We start from the raw sequence: 23,791 nt of genomic DNA, 5'->3' as shown, positions 1-23,791 counted from the left end.
GGTTATGGGGGCTCCCAGGGCTCTGTAGGTTTCTATAGGCATCCATAGGGGGTCTATGGGGGTCCATAGGGGTCTGTGGGGTTATGGGGGGTCCCAGGGCTCTGTAGGTTTCTGTGGGGTTCCATAGGGGCTCTGTAGGCATTCTATGAGGTTCTATGGGGTTCCATAGGGGTTCTATAGGGGTTCCATAGGGCTCTATAGGGACTCTATTGGCGTTCTATAAGGCTCTACAGCGTTCCGTAGGAGTGCCATAGGGTTCCATTGGGGTTCCATACGGTTCTATAGGGGCTCTATAGGGTTCCATAGGAGTGCTATAAGGTTCCTTAGGGGTTCCACAGGGATCTATAGGGATTCTATAGGGATCTATAGGATTCCATAGGATTCCACAGCGTGCCCCAGGGGCTCTACAGGGACTCCACAGGCATTCTGTAAGGTTCTATAGGGCTCCACAGGGGCTCTATAGGTTCCGTTGGGGTTCCATAGGGCTCTATAGGGGCTCTATAGGGTTCCATAGGGCTCTATAGGGTTCTATAGGGTTCCATAGGGGCTCTATAGGTTCCGTTGGGGTTCTATAGGGTTCCATAGGGCTCTATAGGGCGGTTTATGGGGGTTCTATAAGATCCCGGCGGGTTCCGTTCCGCTCCCTCAGGCCCCGCCCCCGGAAGCCCGGTGACGTTACGGCGGTGGGCGGGGCCCCGGAGCGCGCGGGTCCGGCCAGGGCGGGGGACACGGGGGGGACAGAGAGAGGGGACAGGGGACACGGGGGACAGAGAGAGGGGACAGGGGACACGGGGGGACAGAGAGAGGGGACACGGGGGACACGGGGGGACAGAGAGAGGGGACAGGGGACACGGGGGACAGAGGGACAGAGAGAGGGGACAGGGGACACGGGGGGGACGGAGGGGACAGAGAGAGGGGACAGGGGACACGGGGGACAGAGGGGACAGAGAGAGGGGACAGGGGACACGGGGGGACGGAGGGGACAGAGAGAGGGGACAGGGGACACGGGGGACAGAGGGGACAGAGAGAGGGGACACGGGGGACACGGGGGGACAGAGAGAGGGGACAGGGGACACGGGGGGACAGAGAGAGGGGACACGGGGGACACGGGGGGACAGAGAGAGGGGACAGGGGACACGGGGGGACAGAGAGAGGGGACACGGGGGACACGGGGGGACAGAGAGAGGGGACAGGGGACACGGGGGAACAGAGAGAGGGGACAGGGGACACGGGGGACAGAGGGGACAGAGAGAGGGGACAGGGGACACGAGGGGACAGAGAGAGGGGACAGGGGACACGGGGGAACAGAGAGAGGGGACAGGGGACACGGGGGACAGAGGGACGGGACAGGGGGACAGTGAGGGACAGAGGGGGCGGGGTCGGCGGTGACATTGAGTGGGGGCGGGGTGCCGGGTGACGTCACGGGGGCGGGGGCTGGTGTGACACCGGCGGTGGCATCACTGGAAGCTGTGACATCACGGCTGGCCTTGCTGCCCAGCTGTGAGGTCACCGGTGTCCCCTTCGGAACAGGCGTGACATCAGCAGTGACGTCACCAGACGTCCTCAATGACTCAGGGGACCTGACAAGTCTGTGTGTGACGTCACCAATGACATCACAACCCCAGGCGTGACATCACTGACCGCGTGTGACATCACCAAGCCAGGTGCGACATCCCCAGCCCCGCCACGCTCCGGGCGTGACATCAGCGGTGACGTCGCTGTCCCCGTGTGACATCACCCCCGGCGTGACGTCACCGCTGCCGTCCCCCTCAGCGTGACCCCGCGGGCGTGGCGGTGACAGCGGTGACGTCACGGCCATGCTGCGGCGGGCGCTGCCGCGGGCCCTGGGCGCCGTCCCCTGTCCCCGGCGCCGCTGTCACCGGCCGCGTCCCCCGCGCGACCTGGCTGTCCCCAACGCGGCCTGGAGTGACCGCATGCGGCGCCACTACGGCCACCTGCTGGCCACGGCCGCCCGCGAGGGCTGGACACGGCTGCCGTCCTTCCGCCGCGCCCGGGAGCACGGGCACCGTGAGTGTCACCTGTGTGTCACCCCTGTGTCACTGTGTGTCACCTGTGTCACTGTGTGTCTTATATGTGTCACTGTGTGTCACCCCTGTGTCACCCCTGTGTCACCCCTGTGTCACCCCTGTGTCACCCCTGTGTCACTGTGTGTCACCCGTGTGTCACCTGTGTCACCCGCGAGGGCTGGACACGGCTGCTGTCCTTCCGCCGCGCCCGGGAGCACGGGCACCATGAGTGTCATTGTCACCTGTGTGTCACCTGTGTGTCATCTCTGTGCCCAGTGTCCCCAGCCCCGTTCCTAGTGTCCCCAAGTGTCCCCAAGTGTCTCCAAGTCCATGTCCCGAACCCCTGCGGTGCCCCAGCCACAGTGACAGGGCTGTGCCCGCAGAGGTCCCAGGCCTGGACAATGACAGTGACAGTGACAGTGACAGTGACAGTGACACGCGGCTGTCCCCGCAGAGGTGCCAGGCCTGGCCGGTGACAGTGACAGTGACAGTGCGGGTGACACGCGGCTGTTCCCGAGGGCCATCGAGGGGGACGGGGACGGCTTCGAGTTCGCCATGTTCCTGAATGTCCCCAAGGGCCGCCTGCGCTGCCTGTGCCAGCCCGGGCCCTTCCTGGAGGGACACCCGGGGTGAGTGTCATTGTCATTGTCACCATTGTCACCATTGTCACCTCACCTCCTGACACCAATTGTCACCTCCTGTCCCCTCCTGTGCCAGCCGGGTCTGTCCTGCAGGGACACCCGGGCTTGGTGCCACCAGGGGACGTCCCTGTCACCCTCTGTCACCGCTGTGTCCCCAGTGTCCCCCTGCCGTCCCTGCCCGGTGCTCCTGTGTGTCCCCCCCGTACCTCTCACATCCCCCCGGGTGTCCCCAAAGTCCCTCTCTTGTCCCCAATGTCCCCAGGTTGTCCCCAGGCTGTCCCCAATGTCCCCAGTGTCCCCACTGTCCCCAGTGTTCCCAGGCTGTCCCTGGTGTCCCCAGTGTCCCTCTCCTGTCCCCAATGTCCTAGGTTGTCCCCACTGTCCCCACTGTCCCCGCTGTCCCCGGGCTGTCCCCGCTGTCCCCAGGCTGTCCCCAGGCTGTCCCCGTTGTCCCTGCTGTCCCCAGGCTGTCCCCAGGCTGTCCCCGCTGTCCCCGCTGTCCCCGGGCTGTCCCCAATGTCCCCGCTGTCCCCAGGCTGGCGCACGGCGGTGCCATCGCCACCCTGGTTGACACGTCCCTGGGGACGCTGGCGCTGGCCGTGGCCGGGCGGGTGATGACGGCCAACCTCAGCATCGACTACCTGGCGTGAGTGACACTGTCCCCACTGTCCCCAACGTCCCCAAGGGCCCCGGGGTGTCCCCACTGTCCCCAACGTCCCCAAGGGCCCCGGGGTGTCCCCAAGGTCCCCAGTGTCCCCAAGGTCCCCAAGGGCCATGGGGTGTTCCCGAGGGTCACCAAGGGTCACAGGGTGTCCCTAAGGTCCCCAATGTCCCCAAGGGCTACGGGGTGTCCGCAGGGTGGGCAGGGTGTCCCCAAGGTCCCCAGTACCCCCAATGTCCTCAATGTCCCCATTGTCCCCAGGCCTGTCCCCCTGTGCTCGGTGCTGCTGCTTGAGGCACAGCCCTGGGGGTGACACAGGTGACACAAGGGGGACATGGCAGTGACAGGGGTGACACAGAGGGCCGTGGCAGCGGCCCCAACGTCCCCAACGTCCCCACTGTCCCCAAAGGCCATGGGGTGTTCCCGAGGGTCACCAAGGGCCACAGGGTGTCCCCAATGTCCCCAGTGTCCCCATGTCCCCAGTGTCCCCAGTGTCCCCGCTGTCCCCAGGCCCGTCCCCCTGCGCTCGGTTCTCCTGCTCGAGGCGTTCCTGCAGCGCCGCCAGGGCCGGAAACTGTTCCTGGGCTGTGACCTGAGGGACGCCGACGGGGACACGCTGCACGCCAGGGCCACCGGTGAGGGGACAATGGGGACACTGGGGACATCGGGGACATTTGGGACACACTGGGGACACGCTGCACACCAGGGCCACTGGTGAGGGACACTGGGGACACTGGGGAACTGGGGACATCATTGGGGACACACTAGGGACACATTGCATGCCCGGGCCACCAGTGAGGGGACACTGGGGACAGGGCTAGGGACACTGGGGACATTGGGGACAGTGGGGACAATGGGGACACTGGGGGACACGGGGGACACTGGGGACACTGGGGACACTGGGGACATCATTGGGGACGCGCTAGGGACACGTTGCACACCCGGGCCACCGGTGAGGGGACAGTGGGGACAGCGGGGACATTGGGGACACAGTGGGGACATTGGGGACAGTGGAGACACTGGGGACACATCTGGGGGAGCTGGGGACACGCGTGGGGACACTGGGCAGGGCTGGGGACACGCGTGGGGACACTGGGGTCCCCCCTGAGGTGTCCCCTCTGTCCCCAGGGCTCTTCATCCAGCAGGACGCCAGGAAGGAGCCGCCGCGGGGGGGGGGACAGTGGCCGGTAACTGTCACCGGCTGTGTCACCCCTGGTGTCGCCTGTGTCACCCTCGGTGACCTCCCTGTGCCCCGGTGTCCCCCTGGCTGCCCTTCAATCATCCCTGGGTGTCCCCAGGTGTCCCCGGTGCCATCAGAGTCGCTGCCACCACCCCTCGTGTCCCTCGTGTCACTTTGGGGTCCGGGGGGGGGGAGGTTGGGACGGCTGCCGAGGGGGGACACCCCAAACCCGGGGAATTCTGGGCTCTCCGCGCCCCCCGAATCGATCCCGGGGGGTCCCTGGACTCCAAAACGGGAACATTTGGGGTCGCTGCACCCCCAAACCCGCCCCCATTGAGAATTTGGGGGTCCCCGCCCCCCAAAATCGAGCCCAGGAGGGGTCGGGGGGGTCCCCGCCCCCCAAACCCGCCCCCATTTCAGACCCGGGGCTCCCCTCCCCCCAGACCCCAAATTTCGGGACCCCCCCCTTCCCCAGCCCCTCCCCCATTTCATTTCCTGGGGGGGGCGGGGGGGTCCCGGGGGTGTTTCCGCCCCTCCCCCACCCCATTTTTGGGGGGCTCCGGGAGGATTTGGGGTGCTCCCCCCCCCCCGAGTGTTTTCCGGGGACACTCGGAACTTTCCCGCGGTTTTGGGGGGGGGGGGAAGGGGGGGCAGGATGCCGGGGGGGGAGGGGCGGGGATATTTGGGGGGGGAGGGGCATTTGGGGGGAGGGGGGGGACCCCGCGCCCTTAAAGGGCCCCGCCCGGGCCGGGGCTGGAGGGACCCGGAGCCATGAGAGGTGCGGGGGCACGCGCGTGTGCAAGGAGAGGGGCGGGGGGGTGTGCGAGGGGGTGGGGTGAGTGTGCAAGGAGGGGCTGGGAGCGGGGGTGAGTGTGCAAGGAGAGGGCTGGGAGCGGGGTGAGTGTGCAAGGAGGGGCTGGGGGCGGGGGTGAGTGTGCAAGGAGGGGCTGGGAGCGGGGTGAGTGTGCAAGGAGAGGGCTGGGAGCGGGGTGAGTGTGCAAGGAGGGGCTGGGAGCGGGGTGAGTGTGCAAGGAGAGGGCTGGGGGCGGGGGTGAGTGTGCAAGGAGGGGCTGGGAGCGGGGTGAGTGTGCAAGGAGGGGCTGGGGGCGGGGGTGAGTGTGCAAGGAGGGGCTGGGAGCGGGGGTGAGTGTGCAAGGAGAGGGCTGGGGGCGGGGGTGAGTGTGCAAGGAGGGGCTGGGAGCGGGGTGAGTGTGCAAGGAGGGGCTGGGGGCGGGGGTGAGTGTGCAAGGAGGGGCTGGGAGCGGGGTGAGTGTGCAAGGAGGGGCTGGGGGCGGGGTGAGTGTGCAAGGAGAGGGCTGGGAGCGGGGTGAGTGTGCAAGGAGAGGGCTGGGAGCGGGGGTGAGTGTGCAAGGAGGGACTGGGAGTGGGGGGAGCTCACAGGTGTGTCACAAGGCTCACGGGTGTGTCACGGGGCACAGAGGCGTGTCACGATGTGCACGGGTGTGTCACGGTGTGCACGGGTGTGTCACGGGGCTCACAGGTGTGTCACGGTGTGCCCGGGTCTGTCACAAGGCTGTGCACGCCTGTTTCAGGGTGTACGCGTGTGTCACGGTGTGCGCGGGTGTGTCACGGGCTGCACACGCGTGTTCTGGTGTGTTTTGAGGTGCGCACACGTGTCACAGGCCGTGCCACGCGTGTTTCAGGGCACGCGTGTGTGTTTTGGGCTGCACGCGCCTGCTTCGGGCCGTGCACACCTGTTAGGGGGCACACGTGTGTGTCACAGGCTGCACACGTGTGTCACAGCGCGCACGGGTGTGTCAGGCTGTCCACACGTGTTCTGGTGTCTTCTGGGGTGCACACGCGTGTTTTGGGGTGTACACGCGTGTCACAGGGCTCACGGGTGTGTCACAGGCTGCACATGCGTGTTTCGGGCTGCACAGGTGTGTCACAGCCCCCCACGCGTGTCACAGGTCTCACACAAACACACACGTGTGTCGGGGCTCACACCCATGTCACACACGTGTGTCACAGCCCCCCACGCGTGTCACAGGTCACACACACACACGTGTGTCGGGGCTCGCACCCATGTCACACACGTGTGTCACAGGTCACACACACACACACACGTGTGTCGGGGCTCGCACCCATGTCACACACGTGTGTCGCAGCCCCACACGTGTCCCCGCGGGTCCCTCCCCTCCCCCCGCGCACCTGCGGGTCCCGCCCTTGATGTGGCGGCGGCGGGGGGGGGACCCCGGGGGGACCCGGCGGGGACGCGCAGGTGGCCCCGCGCCACCCCCACCCCCCAGCGACCCCCCCGGGAAACGAGACGGGGGCGCCCCTGGGTGCTGGGGGCCCTCCGTGTCCCCTCGCTGTCCCCGCTGTCCCCTCGCTGTCCCCGGTGTCCCCTCGCTGTCCCCGCTGTCCCCGTTGTCCCCTCGCTATCCCCACTGTCCCCGCTGTCCCCGCTGTCCCCACTGTCCCCTCGCTGTCCCCGCTGTCCCCGGTGTCCCCGGTGTCCCCTCGCTGTCCCCGCTGTCCCCACTGTCCCCTCGCTGTCCCCACTGTCCCCTCGCTGTCCCCGCTGTCCCCGCTGTCCCCTCGCTGTCCCCGCTGTCCCCACTGTCCCCTCGCTGTCCCCTCGCTGTCCCCGCTGTCCCCACTGTCCCCTCGCTGTCCCCACTGTCCCCTCGCTGTCCCCGCTGTCCCCGTGTCGCGGTGCCCGAGGCGGGTTTTGCCGGGGGGTCCCCGGGGGTTGGGGGCACAGGGGGCGCCCCGGGCTGAGGGGACTGGGGGACACTGGGGGACACTGGTCAGGGTTTGTGTGTCCCCGTGCGTTACTGGTGTGTCCCCTCCATGTCCCAGTTCCTCACTGGTGACGGTTTGTGTGTCCCAGTGTCTCCCAGTGTGTTACTGGTGTGTCCCAGCATGTCCCAGTTGGTTACTGGTGTGTCCCAGCTGGTTACTGGTGTGTCCCAGTGTGTTACTGGTGTGTCCCAGTTCGTTACTGGTGTGTCCCAGCGTGTCCCAGTTGGTTACTGGTGTGTCCCAGTTGGTTACTGGTGTGTCCCAGTTGGTTACTGGTGTGTCCCAGTCCGTAACTGGTGGCGCTGGCGCGGTTGCCGCTCCCGGTGGTGCCGCCGGTGCCGGTGTCGGGGCCGCGGCGGGTTCCGGTGGGTGCCGGTGGGTGCCGGCCCGCGTTTTCGGCAGCTCCCGGTGCCCCCAGTGCCCCCAGTATCCCCGGTGCCCCTCCCAGTGCCCCCGGTGCCCCCGGTGCGGCGGGTGCCGCTGTCCCGGACAGGTGCCCGCGGTACCGGCAGCCCCCGGGGGTTTCCGGTGCCCCAGATTCCCCCGGTGCCCGCGGGTGCTGTGGTGTCCCCGGTGTCCCCAGTGCCACCAGTTCCCGTGTCCCCAGTGCCACCAGTGCCGCCGGTGTCCCCGGTGTCCCCGGTCTCCGCGGGTGCTGTGGGGTCCCTCTGGTGCCCCCGGTTCCCGCGGTTCCCCCGGTACCCCGAAGTGCGGTGGTTGCCCCAGTTTCCCCGGAACCCCCAGGTCTTGTGGGTGCCCCCGGTGCCCCCAGTTCTCCCAGTTCCCCGGTGTCCCCAGGTGCTGTGGGTGTGTCCCCGGTACCCCCCGTTGTCCCAGTTCCCCGGTGCCCCCGGTCCTGCCCGTTCCCGTGGGTGCCCCGGCTCCCCATTCCCCGTGGGTGCCCCAGTTCCCGCGGTGTCCCCAGTGTCCCCGGTGTCCCCATTCCCCGTGGGTGCCCCAGTTCCCGCGGTGTCCCCAGTGTCCCCGGTGTCCCCATTTCCCGTGGGTCCCCCGGTGTCCCCAATGTCCCCGGTGTCCCCCATTCCCCGTGGGTGCCCCGGTTCCCGCGGTGTCCCCCGTGTCCCCAGTGTCCCTCGTGTCCCCGGTGTCCCCCGTGTCCCCAGTGTCCCCCATTCCCCGTGGGTGCCCCAGTTCCCGCGGTGTCCCCCGTGTCCCCGGTGTCCCCATTTCCCGTGGGTGCCCCAGTGTCCCCCGTGTCCCCGGTGTCCCCATTTCCCGTGGGTGCCCCAGTTCCCGCGGTGTCCCCCGTGTCCCCGGTGTCCCCCATTCCCCGTGGGTGCCCCAGTTCCCGCGGTGTCCCCAGTGACCCCAAAGTCCCCGGTGTCCCCGGGTCCCTCGGCCCGCCGGTTCCCGGCAGGAGCGGCCCCGCCGCGGCGCTTCCCGGCACGGGCTGAGTAATCCGGGGCGCGGGGCTGAGTCAGCGCCCCCAAACCCGGGGACCCTCCCGGGGGTCCCCCCGGCCCCCCCCGGGCCCCCCCGGGCCGGATGCGCGGGCGGCGCCGGCCCCAAAAAACTGGGGCAGGAGGAAAACGGAGCGGGGGGGCCGGGAACAGGGGGTGTCACACGTGTCCCGGGTGTCACACGTGTCCCCGGTGTCACACGGGTCCAGGGGTGTCACACGTGCCCGGGATGTCACACGTGTCCCCGGTGTCACACGGGTCCCGGGTGTCACACGTGTCCGGGGGTGTCACACAGGTCCCGGAGTGACACACGCGTGTGGCAAGGCTGGCAACTTGTGTCCAGGGTGTCACACGTGTCCGAGGGGTCACGCGTGCCTGGGGTGTCACACAAGGGGGTTTTTGGGGGGTGTCACACGTGTCCCGGGGTGTCACACGCGTGTGGCAGGGCCGTCACACATGTCCGGGGGTGTCACACGTGTCCGGGGGTGTCACACGTGTGAGCCTCCCTGAGTGTGCGAGGGCATTGCACGAGTGTCCGTGAGTGTGCAAAGGATTGGTTCACCATTGCCTGCTGTGCCCGGGGCCATACTGGGAGCTCCCAGTTCCATATTGCTCCATACTGGGAGCTCCAGTTCCATACTGGGATCTACCCAGTTCCATACTGGGATCTCCCCAGGGCCATACTGGGAGCTCCCAGTTCCCAGTTCCATATTGCTCCATACTGGGAGCTCCAGTTCCATACTGGGATCTACCCAGTTCCATACTGGGATCTCCCCAGGGCCATACTGGGAGCTCCCAGTTCCCAGTTCCATATTGCTCCATACTGGGAGCTCCAGTTCCATACTGGGATCTACCCAGTTCCATACTGGGATCTCCCCAGGGCCATACTGGGATCTCCTCAGTTCCATACTGGGAGCTCCAGTTCTATACTGGGAGCTCCCCAGGGCCATACTGGGAGCTCCCAGTTCCATACTGGGCCATACTGGGAGCTCCAGTTGCTCACTGGTCCCGCGCGTTTCCTGCCCGGTGCCGTGTCCCAGTTGTGGCTCCGGCAGCGCCAGCACAGGGTGACAGGGACAGCGGGGACATCATTGGGGACATTGGGGACACTGAGGGGCTCAGGGGACACTGGGGACACTGGGGGGCTCAGGGAGCACTGGGGACATTGGGGGGCTCAGGGGACATTGGGGACACTGGGGGGCTCAGGGGACATTGGGGACACTGGGGGGGCTCAGGGGACACTCCAGCCCAGGGGTGGCACTGGAGCCCACAGGGACAGCTGTGACCGAAGGGAACACTGTCACCAGAGGGGACACTGAGTGTCGGTGGCACCGTGGGTGGCACACAGGTGACACAGGAAGCCACGGTGGGGGGGAACGCGTGCGCCCACGGTGACGTCACTGCGGAGGGGACACGGGGGGGGTCACAGCGGCCACACGGGACCGTGCGGTGACACACGGAGCCACAGGGGACACTGAGGCCACAGGGGACACGTCCCACTGGTGACACGTGAGGCCACGGGTGACACTGGGCTCCAGAGGTGACACAGGAGTCCATAGGTGACACCTGGCCCCACAGGTGACACATAAAGCCACAGGTGACATCTGATGCCGTAGGTGGCCTCCGATCTCATAGGTGGCACCTGATCCCACGGGTGACACACGAGCCCAAGGGGGACCTCCAGGTCCCACGGGTGACACGTGAAGCCATTGGTGACACCTGGTCACACAGGGGACACACGAGCCCAGGTGACACCTGGTCACACAGGGGACACGTGAAGCCACAGGGGACAGCTGGTTCCATAAGTGACACCCGGTCCAATGGGTGACATCTGGTCCCACAGGTGACACCTGAGCCCATGGGGACACCTGCACCCGGGCAGAGCACGGGAGGACACGGGTGGCACCGCGGGTCCCACGGGTGGCACTGCCTGGTGACAGGGACCCGGTGCCAGGTGTCCCCGTGCCAGTGTCCCCGTGTCCCCCCAGCCCACATCGAGGTCATTCCCTGCAAGATCTGCGGGGACAAATCCTCCGGGATCCACTACGGGGTCATCACCTGCGAGGGCTGCAAGGTGACACGGGGGACAGGGGACACGGGGGGGACATGGGGGACAGGGGACATGGGGGGACAGGGGACACGGGGGGACAGGGAGGGACGGGGGGGACAGGGGACACGGGGGGGACAGGGAGGGACAGGGGGGACAGGGGACATGGGGGGACAAGGGACACGGGGAGCACTGGGGACTTGGGGGACATGGAAGGACATGGGGGCATTGGGGACATGGGGGGACATGGGGGGACATGGGGATTTGGGGGGTGTGGGGCGCATTGGGCGCTTGGGGACAGAGGGGGACATCGGGGACATAAGGACATGGGGGGAACATGGGGACAAGGGGGAACATGGGGACAGTGGTGACGGGTGACACAGGGTGCCATGTGTGACACGGGTGACAAGTGTGACACAGGGTGCCATGTGTGACACGGGTGACACGCGGCTGACACGGGTGACACGGTGCCACCGCAGGGCTTCTTCCGGCGCAGCGAGCGGCGCGGGCCGAGCCTGGCGTGCAGCCGGGGACAGCGCTGCGACATCGACCGCGCCACCCGCACGCGCTGCCAGCACTGCCGCCTGCAGAAGTGCCTGCGCCTCGGCATGTCCCGCGACGGTGTGTGACAGCGCGGGGACAGCGCCACCGAGCCTGGGGACACCGCCCTGTGCTCCGGGGGACACCTCCCTGTGCTCCGGGGGACACCCAGCACAGGGACACCTGGCACGGAGCCTGGGGACGCCGGGGACTGGCCCTGGGGACGCCGCCCTGTGACCCTGGGGACATCTGTACCCCCTGGGGACACCGCCCTGTGACCCTGGGGACACTTTTACCCCCTGGGGACATTGCCCTGTGCCCCTAGGGACACTTTTACCCCCTGGGGACGCCGCCCTGTGACCCTGGGGACATCTGTACCCCCTGGGGACACCGCCCTGTGACCCTGGGGACACTTTTACCCCCTGGGGACATTGCCCTGTGCCCCTAGGGACACTTTTACCCCCTGGGGACACTTTTACCCCCTGGGGACACCGCCCTGTGCCCCTGGGGACACTTTTACCCCCTGGGGACACTTTTACCCCCTGGGGACACCGCCCTGTGCCCCTGGGGACACTTTTACCCCCTGGGGACACTTTTACCCCCTGGGGACATTGCCCTGTGACCCTGGGGACACTTTTACCCCCTGGGGACATTGCCCTGTGCTCCTGGGGACACTTTTACCCCCTGGGGACACCCGTCCGTGCCTCTGGTGTCCCCGCCTCTAGGGACACCTGTCCCCCAAAGCTGTCCTCCCCTGAGGACACTTGTCCCCACCCCGGCGACACCTGGGGACAGCCCGGGGTGTCGGTGGGGAAGGGCCGGGACGCTGGCGGGCGATGTCGCGCGTGGTGGCGCTCCGGTGTCACGCGTGTCACCCGCTGCTGTCCCCTGTGTCCCCGCAGCCGTCAAGTTCGGCCGCATGTCCAAGAAGCAGCGGGACCGGCTGCAGGCAGAGGTGCTGGAACAGCTGGGACAGCGGCAACAGCTGGAACAGCTGGAACAGCCGGAGCACCGGGAAAAACCGGGAAAACGGGAAAAAAACCGGGAAAAACCGGGAAAACGGGAAAACCGGGAGCGGGAAGGGGCGGCCCCGGCGGCACCGCAGCCCACCCCGGCTGGCCGCTGTCCCCCGTTGTCCCCCGCTGTCCCCGCGGGCTGTCCCGGCAGGGCGTGGCCCGCGGAGGAGGCGACAAAGAGGGGACAGGACGGGGACAGGGCGGCGACAGAGGGGACAGGGCTGTCCCCTCCTCACCCCGCTGCCGGCGGCGTCGCGGAGTCACCCGCGGGCCTGGAGATCGGTGAGTGGCCCCGGGGGATGTCACCTGCGGGGCTGGCCGTGTCACCTGCGGGGCTGGCCGTGTCATCTGTTCAGGTGGTGGGACACGGGGCCGGCAGCTGTGGGTGGTGGCACCTCGGGATGTCACCCGTGGGTGCTCCACGCTGGTGACCCCTCACCCACCAAGGCCATATAAAGGCCACCCTCCCTGTCCCCACGCTGTCCCCAAGCCCTGCGTGTCCCCTCGGAGCTGCTGTCACAGAGTGTCCTGATGTCACACCATGTCACCCCTGTGCCCCCTCAAAGCTGCTGTCACACCGTGCCACCCTTGTGTCACCTCAGTGTCCTGCTGTCGCAGAGTGTCCCCGTGTCACCCCCGTGTCCCCTCAGAGCTGCTGTCGCAGAGTGTCCCCGTGTCACCCCCGTGTCCCCTCAGAGCTGCTGTCGCAATGTCCCCGTGTCACCCCCGTGTCCCCTCAGAGCTGCTGTCGCAGAGTGTCCTGCTGTCCCACCGCGACACGTGTCACCCCCGTGCCGAGGAGCTGCAGGGACAGCGCTGGGTCCCCTTCACCCGCGAGGAGATCGGCGCCTACCAGAGCCAGGTGTGCCCGGGGGACACAGCTGTCACCGGGGGGGACACGGCTGTCACCGGGGGGGACACGGATGTCACCGGGGGGACACGGCTGTCACCGGGGGGGACACGGCTGTCCCCAGGTGTGGGCAGGGGATACGGCTGTCCCCAGCGGTGGCAGACGGTGTCCCTAGGGGTGGCACAGCTGTCCCCAGCGGTGGCTCAGCTGTCCCCAGGGGGTCACGGCTGTCCCCAGCGGTGGCTCAGCTGTCCCCAGCGCTGGCACAGGGTGACAGCCGCCCCCGCAGCCCATGGCCGAGATGTGGCAGCGCTGTGCCCGCCGTGTCACCGAGGCCATCGAGCGCGTGGTGGAGTTCGCCAAACGCCTGCGCGGCTTCCTGGAGCTCAGCCAGCACGACCAGATCGTCCTGCTCAAGGCGGGTGCGTGACCCCGTGTCACTGTCACCACCCCGGGGACACCCCTGGGGCAGCCCCAGGGACACCCTGACCCACTGTCACCATCCCCAGGGTCACTTCATCCCATTGTCACCAGCCCCAGGGCCATCCTGTCCCCTTGTCCCCAGCACTGGGCCCACCCCCTCCCCTTGTCCCCGAGGCCAGCGTGCCCCTGCAGTCCCCATCCCCAGGGCCACCTCATCTCCTTGTCCCCTGCCCTGGGGACACCCTGTCCCTGCTGTCCCTGCCCCGGGACACTGTGTCCCACTGTCCCCAGCCCCAGGGTCACCCTGTCCCCTTGTGACATTGTCCCCAGCCCTAGGGGCACTCCGTCCCCTTGTGACAGTCCCAGGAGTCCCACGGGGAGGTGACACCCGCCCCGGGCGAGGTGACAGTCCCTTGGGGAGGTGACAGCCCCGTGGTCCCGTGGGGAAGTGACACTCTCAAAGGTCCCACAAGGAGGGGACAATCCCGTGTGTCCCAGGGGGAGGTGACAGTCCCGTGTGTCCCAGGGGGAGGTGACAGTCCCCATAGTCCCCTCCATCCTCCCTGGCGAGGTGACACCGGCCCGGGCCACCCCCGCGGCGTCCCCGCCGCAGCCCCTGGTGGCGGTGGCGGTGTCGCGGGTGCCAGCAGCGCTGTCGCCGCCCCGGCCCGGGGTGTGACAGGTGCCATGGAGGTTGTCCTGGTCCGGATGTGTCGCGCCTTCGACGCCGCCAGCCGCTCGGTGCTGTTCGAGGGCAAACTGGCCGGGCCCGAGCTCTTCCTCTCGCTGGGTATGGCGGCCACACGGCCCGGGGGACGCCGTGGGGACACGGCGGGGACAGGCGGTGACACCGGGCTGTCCCCAGGGTGCCCCGAGCTCGTCGCGTCCGTCTTCGACTTCGCGCAGAGCCTGAGCGCGCTGCGCTGCTCCGAGAGCGAGCTGGCGCTGCTCAGCGCGCTGGTGCTCGTCAACGCCGGTCAGCCACCCGCCCTGTCCCCGCCGTGTCCCCTCCCCGTGTCCCCGTGTCCCCGTGTCCCCCTCCCCAGCGGCTCCGCAGGGAGGGTTCGCCCCAGAGCCGTGGGATTTGTCCTGATGTGGGGTGGCACACACGGCGGGGTGTCCCTAGGGTGTCCCCAGGGTGTCCTCAAGGTGTCCCCAGGGTGTCCCCAAGGTGTCCCCAGGGTGTCCCCCAGGGTGTCCCCAAGGTGTCCCCAGGGTGTCCTCAGGGTGTCCCCAAGGTGTCCCCAGGGTGTCCCCAAGGTGTCCCCAGGGTGTCCCCAAGTTGTCCTTTGGGTGTCCACAGGGTTTCTTAGATGTCCCGAGGGTGTCCTCAGGGTGTCCCCAAGGGTGTCCCCAGGGTGTCCCCAGGGTGTCCCCAGGGTGTCCCCAGGGTGTCCTCAAGGTGTCCCCCAGGGTGTCCCCAAGGGTGTTCCCAAGGTGTCCCCAAGGTGTTCCCAGGGTGTCCCCAAGAGTGTCCCCAAGGTGTCCCCAGGGTGTCCTCAAGGTGTCCCCAGGGTGTCCTCAGGGTGTCCCCAAGGTGTCCCCAGGGTGTCCCCCAGGGTGTCCCCAAGGTGTCCCCAGAGTGTTCCCAAGGGTGTTCCCCAAGGTGTCCCCGAGGTGTCCCCAGGGTGTCCCAAGGGTGTCCCACAAGGTGTCCCCAAGGTGTCCCCAAGGTGTCCCCAGGGTGTCCCCAGGGTGTTCCTTACGCTGTCCCCACCCGGTGTGTCGCCTGTCCCCAGCCCTGTCCCTGTCCCCTGTCCGTGTCCCCACCGCTCTGGTCCCGTCTTCGTCTCTGTCCCCACATCCCTGTCCCCACACCTGAGTCGCTGTCCCGACGCTCTTGCTCGTGTCCCCACACCCCTGTGGTGGCCCCACACCCGTGTCCGCGTCCCCACCGCCGTGTCCCTGTCCCCATCCCCGTGTCCCTGTCCCCACACCCCTGTGGCGTCCCCACGCCGTGTCCGTGTCCCCATGCCCTGTCCCTGTCCCCACACCTGTGTCCGTGTCCCCACCCCCTGTCCCTGTCCCCATCCCCTGTCCCTGTCCCGTCCCCAGCCGTGTCCCCGTCCCCAGCCGTGTCCCTGTCCGTGTCCCCACGCCCTGACCCCGTCCCCAGCCGTGTCCCTGTCCCTGTCCCCAGGGCGGCCGTGGCTGCAGGACCGCCCGCGCGTGGCGCGGCTCCAGGGACATCTCGATGTCGCCTTCCGGCTCCTGCTGCGCCGGACCCGCCGCGAGGGGCTCCTGGCCAGGGTGGGGACACGGCGACACCGGGAGGGGACACCGGGGGGGACACCGGGGGACACGGGGGAGTAGAGGGAAATGGGGGCAGGCGTTTGGGGACATTGGGGGGGCTCAGGGTGGGGGGGTGTGGGGGGTCCGTGGGCACAACGTGAGCTGTGGGGACGGGGGGGGTCCTGGGTTGGGGGGGTTCCTGTGCTGTGTCCTGCGTGTCCTCCCCGCGCGTATCCATGCGGTGACAGCCGTGTCCCCACGCGTGTCCCGTGGTGTGACAGCCGTGTCCCCGCGGTGACAGCCGTGTCCCCACGCGTGTCCCCGCAGCTGCCCGCCCCGGGCCGGCTCCGCGCTCTGTGCTCGCAGCACCTGGAGCAGGTCCAGGCGTTCCGCCGCCTGCACCCCGGGGCGCTCCCGGCCGCCTTCCCGCCGCTCTACCGGGAGCTCTTCGCCCCCGACCCTGCCGATGGCCCCGCGGGGACCCGCTGAGCGCCGCCCGGGCACCGCCGGGATCACCGGGACCACCGGGAGCGCCCCTGCACCGGGGGACACCCGGGGCTCCTGCCGGGAATGCGGCACTCGGAGGGGACCCGCCACCCACGGGGGCCCGGCAGCTGGCGAGGCTCTGTCACCTCTGGGTGCCCGCTGTCCCTGTCAGCCGTGGGTGCCCTGTCACCTCTGGGTGCCCGCTGTCCCTGTCACCCGCGGGGTGTCAGTGGCCGTGCCCGCGGCTGTGTTTCAGTGGAATAAAGGCGTTTTGGGCACCGCGTGTCCGTGGGCTCCGGCGCGGGGGACACGCGGGGACACTGGGGGCGGCACTAGAGCCCCGCCCCGCGCGGCGCTCCGAGCCGCTATAGGCTCCCATGCCTGTCGCTCAAAGCGGGAGGCGGGCATTCGCACTTTACCCCTCCTTGATTGGTCCGTCGTCCGCTACTCGCCGCTGATTGGCTGCTTTATTCCCGCTATTTCCCGCCCCCTCCTGAGGGAGGCTTCGCGGGGATTGGCCGCTGCTCCGCAGGCGATGATTGGCTAGGGGCGGCGCAGAGCTGCGCTGTGATTGGCTGGGAGGGGAGGAGCCGCGGTGTGATTGGCGAAGAGCGGGAGGAGGCGGGGCCAGCGGCGGGGCGCGGGAGGCGGCGGCGGCGGCGGCACCGGGAGCACGCCGGGCCCGAAGCGGGGCCGGGCCCGAACCGCGGCCTTTCGTGGCGGGGCCGGGCCGAACCGGGGTCTCTCCGTGCCCGGGGGGTGGCGCCGGCACCTGCAGGTACCGTGAGACCGCCTCGGGGGGCGCGGCCCAGGTGGTTGCGGGGGCTCCGCTGCCGGTGCACCGGGCCCGGGGCCTGCACCGGCGGGCCGGGAGGCGAGCTCTCCGTGAGGGTACCGGGAGTAGGGGGACGGCCGGGGAGTCCCCGGGGTGCGGGGCGCAGCGCGACCCGCCCGCACCGGCAGCTCCCGGTAACCCCTCGGTAATCCCCGGTAACCCCGGTAACCCCGTCCGCAGACGGCCATGGCGGGCCGCGGCTCCGTGCACAGCCTGAGCAACCTGCAGAAAACCGCCCTGCTCCTGGGCGTCCCGGCCGCCGCCACCGTGCTCTACATCCTCTACCGGCGATACCGGGAGAGCCGAGGTGCGTGCGGGGCCCGGTACCGGGGCCCGAGGTCCCCAACGGAGCCCCCGGGGAGCGGGAGAGTCGCTTTTCCCACGGGGAATTCCCTTGGGACCTCCCCGGGGATGGCCCTGACCCTTTGGGGACACTTTGGGGACACCCTGGGGACCCACGGCTGTCCCCGCAGAGGCGCAGGTGACGCTGGTGGCAGACGAGGGGCTGGAGGTGGGGGTCAGGGTGCCCCGCACGGCGCTGAAATCGCTCATCGGCCGCCGGGGAGCCACCATCAACCAGGTGTGTGCGGGCCGGGAGCGAGGGGATGGCTTGTCCCACCGGGAACGGCTCGTCCCGCCGGGAACGGCTCGTCCCGGCCCCTGATCCCTGGCCCTGATCCCCACCTCTCCCCGCAGCTGCGGCAGGAGACCGGGGCGCAGATCGCGGTGGAGGAGGAGGAGGAGGAGGAGGAGGAAGGCGGGCAGTGCCTGGTGCACATCGCGGGCTCCCCGGGCCAGGTGTGCCGGGCCAGGGCGGCCGTGCTGCGCATCGCCGCCGACAGCGCGCCCGTGGCCGAGCTGCTGCGTGTGCCCCAGAGGGCCGTGGGCAGGATCATCGGTACGGGGCACCCCGAAACCGGGGGAACCTTCCGGAGCCACGGGGGCACCCCGAAACCTGGGGGAATCCCAATCCCAGGCAGCGGGCCGTGGGCAGGATGATCGGTTTGGGGATCCTGGGGGCACCCCCAAACCTGGGGGCAAAGGGTTCTGTACCCCTGGGACACCCCAAACCCTGGGATCCTTCCACACCCACAGGGTCAACCCCAGTCCTGGGGGAACTTCCACCCCTTCCCAAATCCCAGGATCCTTTTACTCCCCCAGGGGCCATTCCCAGCCCCCAGAGCCATCCCCAATCCCGGGGGTCTTTTCCATGCCTCTTCCCAATCCCGGGGGTCCTTCCCCCCGTTTCTCCCCGTTCCCTGTGGGAATTCCTTCTCCTGTCAGTCCCAGGGGCCTTTCCCCACCTTTCCCCTTATCCCAGGGGGCCTCTCCACTCTTTCCCCATCCCGGGATTCCTCCACCCCTTTCCCAACATCCCGGGTTCTTTTCCCAACATCCCCGATTCCCTTCCCACCCCTGCATCCCCCAGACTCCCTTCCCACCCTGACACCCTCCCCATCCCCCCATTCGCTCTTTCCCTTTTCGAAGCTCCCCAACCCCTCCCCAAACCCGCTCTCCCTTGCCCCCTTTTCCTCCTTTCCCTTTGAGAAGGCCGCCGAGCCCCTCTCCTTCTCCCCCCACGTCCCTCCTTTCTCTCTTTCCCCATTTCCCCCTTTCCCATTTCCCTTTGAGAAGCCCCAAACCCTCCCCAGACCCTCTCTCCCTTTCCCCCTTTCCCTTTGCGAAGCTCCCTAAACCCCTCTCCTTTCCCTCCCCCGGTCCCTCCTTTCTCCATTTCCCTCTTTCTCCATTTCCCTTCGAGAAACTCCCCAAACCCTCCCCAAATCCCCTCTCCCCCCTTTCCCTTTGGGAAACTCCCCAAATCCCCTCTCCTTTTCCCCCCCTGGTGCCCCCTTTCCCCCTTTCCTCTTCCCCCTTTCCCTTTCCCTTTCCCCTTTTCCCCTTTTCCCCTTTCCCCGTTCCCTTTGCGGACCTCCCGATCCCGGTGTCCGTCTCTCCCCGCCGGTCCGTGCCGTCGCCGTTCCCGGTTCCCGTTTCCCGGTTCCCGTTCCCCGGTTCCCGGTGCCGCAGGCCGCGGCGGGGAGTCTGTTCGGGCCATCTGCCGGAGCTCGGGGGCGCGGGTGGAGTGCGGTCCCGAGCCCGAGGCCGGCGCGGCGCCGCTGCGCCTCATCCGCCTGCTGGGGACGCGCCGGGAGGTGGACGCGGCCAAGGTGAGCGCGGCCCCCGCGCCCTCTTCCCCCCGTCCTGACGCTCCCCGCTCACCGCCCTCCGTCCCGCGGGGGCTCCGGCAGAAGCTGATCCTGCAGAAGCTGTCGGAGGACAAGGCGCTGCGGCGGCAGCTGGCGGCGGCGGCGGCGGCGCGGTGCCCGCGGAAGGCGGGCGGCCGGCGGGAGGCGCCCGAGGCGCGGCCGGAGCGGCGGCGGCTGGAGCCGGGCGGCGAGGGCGAGGAGCCGGACGAGCCGCCCGCGCCCAAGTTCGAGGGTGAGGGCTTGTTCCCGTTGTGTCACCTCTGCGTGTTCCCCCCCCCGCCCCCCGCGGTGGGAATTGCGGGCGGGCAGGGAATTCCTGGGATGCTCGGGGTGCGATTTGGGGGAGTCGCCTCCATCCCTCCCCCTGCCTTGCCCCGAGGGAATTTGGGGTTGTGTGCCCTCATCCCGTGCCTCTCCTGGAGGAATTTCGGCGGATTCTCCGCCTCTCCTGCCGTTCTCTGAGGGGTTTGGGGAAATTCCCTCCCTCCCGTGCCTTTCCCAGAGGGATTTTGGGGGTTCCCTCCCTCTTCTGCCTTTCCCGGAGGGATTTTGGGGTTCCTTCCCTCCCATTCCTTTCCTGGTGGGATTTTGGAGGTGTTTCCTCCATCCCACGGCTCTCCCGGGGGGATTTTGGGGGGATTTGGGGGGATTCCCCCATCCTGTGCCTGCCCCAGAGGGAATTTGGGAGGATTTTGGATTTGGGGGGTCCTCCATGCTGTGGCTGTCCGCCGGGATTTTGAGTGTACTTTGGGGTTCTCCCACGGCGTGACTGTGTGGTGGGATCCTGGGTGGACCTGGGTGGATTCTGGGCGGGTTTTGGGTGGATCGGGGTGGGTTTGGGTGGATTTCAGTGGATCCTGGGTGGGTTTTGGGTGGGTTTCAGTGTATTTGTGTGCGTTTTGGGTGTATTTGGGTGGATTTCAGCGGATCCTGAGTGGTTTCTGGGTGGGTTTCGGTGTATTTGGGTCTGTTTTGAGGGGGTTTTGGGTGGGTTTCAGCGGATCCTGGGTGGTTTTTGGGTGGGTTTCAGTGGATTTGTGTGGTTTCCGGGTGGGTTTCGATGTATTTGCGTGGTTTCCGGGTGGGTTTCAATGTATTTAGGTGGTTTCCAGGTGGGTTTCGGTGTATTTGGGTGGTTTCCAGGTGGGTTTCAGCGGATCCTGGGTGGTTTTTGGGTGGGTTTCAGTGGATCTGGGTGGTTTCCAGGTGGGTTTCAGTGTGTTTGGGTGGTTTCCGGGTGGGTTTCAGTGTGTTTGGGTGGTTTTTGGGTGGGTTTCAGTGTATCTGGGTGGTTTTTGGGTGGGTTTCAGTATATTTGGGTGGGTTTCGGTGTATCTGGGTGGTTTTTGGGTGGGTGTCAGTGGATCTGGGTGGTTTCCGGGTGGGTTTCGGTGTATTTGGGTGATTTCTGGGTGGGTTTCAGTGGATCTGGGTGGGTTTTGGGTGGATTTGGGTGGGCGTCACTGTATCTGGGTGGTTTCCGGGTGGGTTTCAGTGTGTTTGGGTGGTTTTTGGGTGGGTTTTAGTGGATCTGGGTGGTTTCCGGGTGGGTTTCAGTGTGTTTGGGTGGGTTTCGGTGTATCTGGGTGGTTTCCGGGTGGGTTTCAGTGTATCTGGGTGGTTTTTGGGTGGGTTTCAGTGTGTTTGGGTGGTTTTTGGGTGGGTTTCAGTGTATTTGGGTGGTTTCTGGGTGGGTTTCAGTGGATCTGGGTGGGTTTTGGGTGGATTTGGGTGGATTTGGGTGGGTGTCAGTGGATCTGGGTGGTTTCCGGGTGGGTTTCAGTGTGTTTGGGGCTCCCCAGTGCCCAGCCCGGATTTCAGTTTCCCCGCCGACGAGCACCTGGACGTTTACGTGTCGGCGGCCGAGAGCCCCGGGCACTTCTGGATCCAACTGCTGGGCACGCGCAGCCTGCAGCTGGACAAGCTGACGGCTGAGATGGGGGCCTTCTACCAGAGCAGCGCCCCTGTGAGTGTCCCCTGTGTCACCTCTGTGTCCCCTCACGTCCCCCCATGTTCCCTGCTGTCCCAACACTGTCCCCTCCCATGTCCCCTGAGTGTCCCCTGTGTCCCCAGGTGCCCCCTGTCCCCGTGTCCCTGAGTGTCCCCTGTGTCCCCAGGTGCCGCCCCCGTCCGTGCAGCCCGGGGCCATCGTGGCCGCCCCGTACCTGGAGGCAGGTGAGTGGCACCGGGCGCGGGTGCTGGGGACGTTGGACAACGGCCACCTGGACCTGTACTACGTGGACTTTGGGGACAACGGCGCGGCCCCGGCCGAGGCGCTGCGGGCCCTCAGGTGTGCCGGGGGCGGGGGGGTTGGTGACACTCCCGGGGTGATGTCCCTGTCCCCTGGGAGTGGCCTCACCCGGGCTGTCCCTGCAGGAGCGACTTCCTGAGCCTGCCCTTCCAGGCCATCGAGTGCAGCCTGGCCGGCATTGTCCCCAACGGTGAGTGGGGTGGCACACGGGCCTGTCACTTCCCGGGGCTGTCGCACAGCCCTGTCCCCGCGGTGCCATCCCCCCGGTGCCATCCCTGGGTGTGTCCCTGCCGTCCCCCCGGTGTCACCCCCGGTGCCATCCCCCCGGTGCCATCCCTGGGTGTGTCCCTGCTGTCCCCCCGGTGTCACCCCCGGTGCCACCCCCGGGATGTCCCCCCGCTGTCCCCGCAGGTGACACGTGGGCGGAGGCGGCCCTGGACGAGTTTGACCGGCTGACTCACTGCGCTCAGTGGCGCCCGCTGGTGGCGCGGATCTGCAGCTACAGCGCGGCCGGGCCGTGCCCGCGGCCCAGCGTGCGGCTCTTCACACAGCGCCAGGGACAGGTGTGTCCCCTGTGTCCTCAAATGTCCCCTGGGTGTCCCCAATGTCCCCTGGGTGTCCTCAGTGTGTCCCCTGTGTGTCCCTGTGCCCCGGCCCAGCGTGCAGCTCTTCACACAGTGACAGGGACAGGTGTGTCCCCTGTGTCCTCAAATGTCCCCTGGGTGTCCCCAATGTCCCCTGGGTGTCCTCAGTGTGTCCCCTGTGTGTCCCTGTGCCCCGGCCCAGCGTGCAGCTCTTCACACAGTGACAGGGACAGGTGTGTCCCCAAATGTCCCCAGGGTGTCCCCTGGGTGTCCCCAGTGTCCCCTGGGTGTCCTCAGTGTGTCCCCAGTGTCCTCTGTCCTGGAGTCCCTGCTCCCCGCCCAGGTGTGTTCCCAACTGTCCCCTCACCCCAATTCCCGCCATTCCCTGTCCCCCCGTTGTCCCCTGTCCCTCATTCCCGGTGTTCCCATCATTTCCAGCATCCCCTGCTCCTGGGCAGGTGACCCCCGCATTGTCCCCTGTCCCTTGTTCCCGCCATCCCCAGTGTCCCCCTGCTGTCCCTGTCCCTCCTCCCCTGTCCCCCTGTCTCTCATTCCCACCATTCCCTGTCCCCCCAATGTCCCCTGTCCCCATTCCTGGTGTCCCCTGTCCTTGCTGTCCCTGTCCCACTGTCCCCTGTCCCTGTCCCACTGTCCCTGTCCCCTGTCCCCCTGTCCCTGTCCCACTGTCCCCTGTCCCACTGTCCCTGTCCCCTGTCCCTGTCCCCTGTCCCTGTCTGACTGTCGCTGTCCCCTGTCCCTGTCCCCTGTCCCTGTCCCACTGTCGCTGTCCCCGCAGAGCCTGGACGTGGGAGCGGAGCTGGTGCGTTTGGGCTACGCCGTTCCCGTGCCCCCCGAGGAGCCCCCGGTGAGCTGCTCTCCCCTCCCGGTGTCCCGGTGTCCCCTCCCGGTGTCCCGGTGTCCCCTCCCGGTGTCCCGGTGTCCCCTCCCGGTGTCCCGGTGTCCCCCCCCGGTGTCCCGGGGGGTCTCATCCCGCTCTTCCCGGCCAGGAGGATCCCGGCTGCGCCTCCACGCCGAGCCCGGTGGAGCCCGGGAGCGCCCGGAGCCCCGGGGACAGCCCCGGGAGCCCGTCCTGCCGCAGCCTGCCCGGTAAGCCCAGGGCGATCCCGGGACACCGATCCCGGTGACACCGATCCCGGCCGGGAGCGTTCCCTGCCCCGGGACCGCCCTGAGCCCTCCCCGCTCCCGCAGCCGCCGCCGCCGCCGCCGTGCCCGGGGACGCCGTCACGGTCACCTGAAGCCGCCAGTGCCCGGTGCCACCGGCGCGGTGACCGGGAGCAGCTCCCGGTGCTCCCGGAGGCCTCCGGGAGGCCGCACCGACAAACCGCGGGGATCTCCGCTTGTGCCTCACGTCGGGACACCAAAACGCCGGGGCCGAGGGCCGGCGGTGCCCCTTCCGTTACCGGGACTTCCCCGGTTCCCTGGCCTTGTTTCGCCGTTGCGTTGCACTATTCGTGGTTCTGAGTTAATAAAGTCGACGGTTTCTCAGCGCTGCGGCCCCGCTCCCGGCGGGCACCGGGCACAGGCGCGCCGGGGGCAGCCCCCGGTGGGGTCCTTGCGCTCCGGGGCGGCAGCTCGGCGCAGGCGCGGCCGGGGCAGC

General features: G+C 68.0%; 2 protein-coding genes across 4 annotated transcripts; both read left to right on the top strand.

Moving 5' to 3' along the window:
• Window positions 1-1,416: 1,416 nt before the first annotated feature.
• On the top strand, window positions 1,417-4,846 carry LOC136305965 (acyl-coenzyme A thioesterase THEM4-like). Its single transcript, XM_066209306.1, has 6 exons — window positions 1,417-1,664; window positions 1,774-2,028; window positions 2,482-2,656; window positions 3,204-3,314; window positions 3,840-3,964; window positions 4,458-4,846. The coding sequence occupies exons 2-6, from the start codon at window positions 1,818-1,820 to the stop codon at window positions 4,844-4,846; spliced, it is 1,011 nt and encodes a 336-aa protein (XP_066065403.1). The 5' UTR covers window positions 1,417-1,664; window positions 1,774-1,817.
• Window positions 4,847-5,271: 425 nt separating this feature from the next.
• On the top strand, window positions 5,272-23,679 carry LOC136305962 (tudor and KH domain-containing protein-like). 3 transcript variants are annotated; one of them, XM_066209296.1, is made up of 21 exons: window positions 5,272-5,287; window positions 10,543-10,773; window positions 11,226-11,367; window positions 12,189-12,584; window positions 13,043-13,164; window positions 13,442-13,574; window positions 14,258-14,365; window positions 14,441-14,551; window positions 15,716-15,825; window positions 17,309-17,435; window positions 17,602-17,708; window positions 17,825-18,026; window positions 19,160-19,299; window positions 19,381-19,570; window positions 21,141-21,304; window positions 21,456-21,628; window positions 21,715-21,779; window positions 22,001-22,152; window positions 22,970-23,038; window positions 23,181-23,280; window positions 23,383-23,679. In XM_066209296.1, exons 2-21 carry the CDS (start codon window positions 10,558-10,560, stop codon window positions 23,427-23,429), a joined length of 2,874 nt encoding a protein of 957 aa, XP_066065393.1. In that variant the 5' UTR covers window positions 5,272-5,287; window positions 10,543-10,557; the 3' UTR covers window positions 23,430-23,679. The 3 variants fall into 3 exon arrangements, with proteins under 3 accessions (XP_066065393.1, XP_066065394.1, XP_066065392.1); XM_066209297.1 differs by having other exon boundaries at window positions 5,279-5,287; window positions 10,688-10,773; XM_066209295.1 differs by lacking the exon at window positions 5,272-5,287 and having other exon boundaries at window positions 9,936-10,773.
• The last annotated feature ends 112 nt before the right edge of the window (window positions 23,680-23,791 follow it).

Source organism: Chamaea fasciata, unplaced genomic scaffold (genome assembly GCF_029207755.1).
Source record: "Chamaea fasciata isolate MVZ Bird 193981 ecotype frontalis unplaced genomic scaffold, bChaFas1.0.hap1 SCAF_848, whole genome shotgun sequence".
Lineage (NCBI taxonomy): Eukaryota > Metazoa > Chordata > Aves > Passeriformes > Sylviidae > Chamaea > Chamaea fasciata.
This window is presented reverse-complemented; position numbering and strand designations above follow the sequence as displayed.